This window comes from Salvelinus sp. IW2-2015, linkage group LG15 (assembly GCF_002910315.2).
Source record: "Salvelinus sp. IW2-2015 linkage group LG15, ASM291031v2, whole genome shotgun sequence".
Lineage (NCBI taxonomy): Eukaryota > Metazoa > Chordata > Actinopteri > Salmoniformes > Salmonidae > Salvelinus > Salvelinus sp. IW2-2015.
This window is the reverse complement of record NC_036855.1, coordinates 63,987,227-63,991,288: the sequence shown is the minus strand read 5'-3', so window position 1 is coordinate 63,991,288 and position 4,062 is coordinate 63,987,227. Positions and strand designations below refer to the sequence as shown.

Here is a 4,062-nt window from a genome sequence, read left to right as displayed (position 1 = left end):
GATTCCATGTAATTACTTTTTTGGAATATCCCTATAAATATCAACCTATTGCACAAATTAGATATACAGAACAAATTAAACATGCAGTAGGAAAACAGGACAGGACAGGACAGGACAGGACAGGAACAGGACAGACAGGACAGGCACAGGACAGGACAGGACAGGACGAGGAGCGAGAGAGAGAGAGAGAGAGAGAGAGAGAGAGAGAGAAGAGAGAAGAGAGAGAGAGAGAGAGAGAGAGGAGAGAGGAGAGTAGAGAGAGAGAGAGAGAGAGAGAGAGAGAGAGAGAGAAGAGTTGAGGAGCATCCTGTGCCCAGAGAAAGAGAGAGAGAGCAAGGACCAATAAAGAGGCATCGAGAGGTTGAGACGAGAGCTAAGAGATGAGGAAGAGGAACAAGTCAGACGGGACGCAAGCATGTAATGTCACGATTTAGTAGCACCAGTGATTCCGATTGAGCGAGAGTTAGATCACGAAGCATGACGCATTAAATATGATTGTAGCCTGCGTGAATAGTGATTCAACAGGCAGAGCATCTAGACGACTGTAAGCAAGTGGAAAGCTCAAGACGAGACGATTGAGACAGATAAAATGATGTGATAGTATGCGAGTAGACCGAGTTATCGATGGTGCCAGAGATGAGTAGAGGTCGGCATGCGTGATGACAGTAGAGTGATTTCTTTCTCGGGGGGGGGGGGAGGGGGGGGGGGGGGGGGGGGGGGGGGGGGGAGGGGGGGGGGGGGGGGTGTGAGAGTGAGAGGAGAGAGAGAGAGAGTAGAGAGAGAGAGAGAGAGAGAGAGCTAAGCAGGAAGAGAAGCCGATACCGTAGGTAGGCACTTGAGAGTATGAAGAAGACAAGAATGATAGACTCTGGAGACCAAGGAAATAGTTCATGAAGGGTGAAGCGAGAGATGAGGAGGTATAGCTCTCAGAGATAGTCAGAAGTAGTAGAACAATTGAGTGTCACCTGCGCCAGACCTGTACCCTGTTCAGATAAAATAAATGGGCCCATGTTTCTAAAAGTTTAGCTGCCATCCTTGGAAGACATGTCAAAAGCGGCACGATTTGTGGTCTGTGCTGTAACCTTGACATATAGACATGGTTGTATGGCGTGGGCAGCTTCTACGTATTCAAGGTGTAGCAAGACACATGGGAGCTTGAGCGGAGCTCGATCAGTTAACACACAGATAAGGCATTGTCTGCGGTCGTAAGAAGAGCGGGTGTAGGACAACCAGCCACATCATCAAATTTTTGTATCTCTCCAGCAGCACCCAAGTACATCTAGTTCTCTACGAATAAGAACCTTGTCTCCTATCTTTAACTCAGACCAACTTGCTTATTATGGACTGCAGGGGCGTTTCTGCATGAACCCCTCGAGGTAGAATAACTGAGTCGTTTATCATATTTTTGCGCAAGGACGAGTTGTTGCTGCATCCGCAAGATGATACATATCTGAGGTTTCTTGTTCCTGTTGTCGTGATCCGAGTTGAAGACGACGGTATCTACCCTAGGACACCAATTTGACTCAGACCAATACACATTGAGTCACCCCATGGGTACCCAGGATCTAATATCAAACATGTGTAGAACGTATTGGTGCCTGGCAACTACCCTGAGTTCCCTACACTCTTTACAGTTGTCCACCTTCTCATCTAATCGAAATGACGTCGAGGACGAGCTAGCTTACGCACCCAACATGCTATTGCTCTCTGTAAGCGTTTACTGTATAAGACCGTGAGATATCTCTTGTCGCCATCCAGCTCATCACGATCGAGCCTATCCTATCTGACCCAATTGACAGCGAATCAATGATCTATGGTCGCTACTATGCCAGCCTGTTAGCGCAGGCGAGTAATACAATCATCTCATCTACCTATTATTGAGTCTGATACATTTGAATCGTATATTTTGCATACGAGAGAACAGTCAGAGAGTGCACTATCACATCTAGTAGTATCAGCTTTATATTGAGGTTAGTTAGACCAGTAAGTCATAGTGAATGTGTTAGCAGAAGTGATCGATGCGCAGAGACAGTCAGCGCATTTTGCTATTAACAAATTGTTCTTTGTCATAATCTGCGCGTCTTTGCCTATCTTGATGGTCATCACACTTTCACCAATCACTCACTTTCATTTCATTCACGCATACTCGAAGGCTCTATCGTATGCAGCTCACTTAGCTGCAATTTTAACTCCGTCAGGGGCATATCATGCCACAATAATCGTCCCGATACCGTTAGTATTCTTGTCCATAGAGTAAAACCAAACTGCAGGATTAGCATCACTTCTATTCTTGAGCCGCGCATTTGATTAGGCGCCGAAATTCCAGGCATTACATCACCCTGTCTGTATCTTAGATGGTGACCATGAATTCACAATTACTTTACTTGTTCACGCTACACAAAGGACAGGTGTAAGGGTGCTAATCTCTCCCGTGTGTAACGACATTTTCATGTGGCTTGATAATTTACTGCTCATGTTTAGCTGATATCCCAGGTCCCTAGCGCACCTCAGTGCTGGTTCGATTATAGCCTGAGTGCAGTGGTGAGCGAGACACTGAGCGGATGCTAGGCAGAAGAGCCACAGCAGTGTCTCCAGAGATAGCAACCACAGTATATCTGCTGTAAGCAGGTACAAGTACAGCTTGTGACTTGAGTGTCACTTCCACTTGGCCCATGCTGGCAATGAGAAGGGTGAGCTCCAACGCGTGGACAGCAACACAAGAACACCGAGATGAGGAAGCAGTCAAGGAACACAGAACTCAAAGAGTCAAAGATAGACAATTGAGGGTCACCTGCGCCAGCCTGTACCCTTCAGATAAAATAAATGGGCCATGTCTTCTAAGTTTAGCTGGCATTTGGACAGACTTGTGTCTGTGCTGTAACCTTGACATAGTAACATGGTTGATGGCGTGGGCAGCCATGTTTCAAGGTTAGGCAGAACAGGGGCTTGCTTGGAGTGACAGGAACACAAGAGTAGGCTGTGTCTCGGTGAAGGGTGAGGAAGAAGATTCACAATATTTTTTGTATCTTCAGCCCAGTACTCTAGTTCAAAGATGACTTTGTCTGTCTTTAAACTGGACATGCTTTATGGACTGCAGGTGGTTGGACCCCAGGATACTAGCTATCATATTCAACATTGTTGMGCAGAGATGTATTTCATTCTGTTCTGTTGTCTGACGTGAGCACTTACCCGACACCATGATTTCAGCCATAGATTCACCGCCATTGGTTTTAACTGTGTAGTGGCCACAGTCCTCCTTAGTTGCCTCATTAATGATGAGGACGTGCTTGCGGCCATCTTTCTTGAAGCGGTACTTGAAGGACTCATCCCTTGTCAGCTCCACACCATCTTTCTCCCTGCATAGACAGAGCACCACATGAGCACCAGCAGTATCAAATTCTCCATTATTGTCTGATTAATTGAATCTACATTTCTACAGAACAGTCAGAGGTGTCACTATAACAGCTTTGATTTGAGGTTATGTTAGACAGTATCTAGTGAATGTGTTACAGAGTTGTCGATGTAAGACAGTCAGCCATTTTGCATTACAAATGTTCTCAATATGTCGCTTTTCTGAATGGTCATCACTTTACCACAACTATTTCATTTTCACCAATGAAGGCACTGTTGCACAGGTATTAACAGTGGTATCATGGCAATCTGATACTGTATGTTTGTCCAAAGAAACAAACTGGCAGATAGATATTTATTTCTGTGCCCATGATTAGGCCCAATTCCAGGAACATCACCCTGTTGTATTTTAGATGGGTGACCATAATTCACAATTACTTTCTTGTTCCGCTAAAGGACAGGGGAGGTGCTAACAGCCCTGTGTGACCTTTCATGTGGCTGATAATTTACTGCATGTTATGATATCCAGCCTAGCCCTGTGGTAGATATACTGTGACTGAGACACTGTGGCAGAGACACTGTAGCAGATACACTGTGACTGAGACACTGTGGCAGAGACACCGTGGCAGAGACACCGTGGCAGAGACACCGTGGCAGAGACACCGTGGCTGAGACACCGTGGCAGAGACACCGTGGCAGAGACACCGTGGC

The 4,062-nt window shown here is 46.0% G+C and overlaps 1 protein-coding gene across 1 annotated transcript in view; it reads right to left on the bottom strand.

The window, feature by feature from the left end:
- Positions 1-4,062, bottom strand: part of mybpc3 (myosin binding protein C3) — a 43,295-nt gene that overhangs the window by 13,347 nt on the left and 25,886 nt on the right. The window contains 1 exon segment of the mRNA XM_070447331.1: positions 3,190-3,356. Coding sequence (XP_070303432.1) covers positions 3,190-3,356 — 167 coding nt within the window.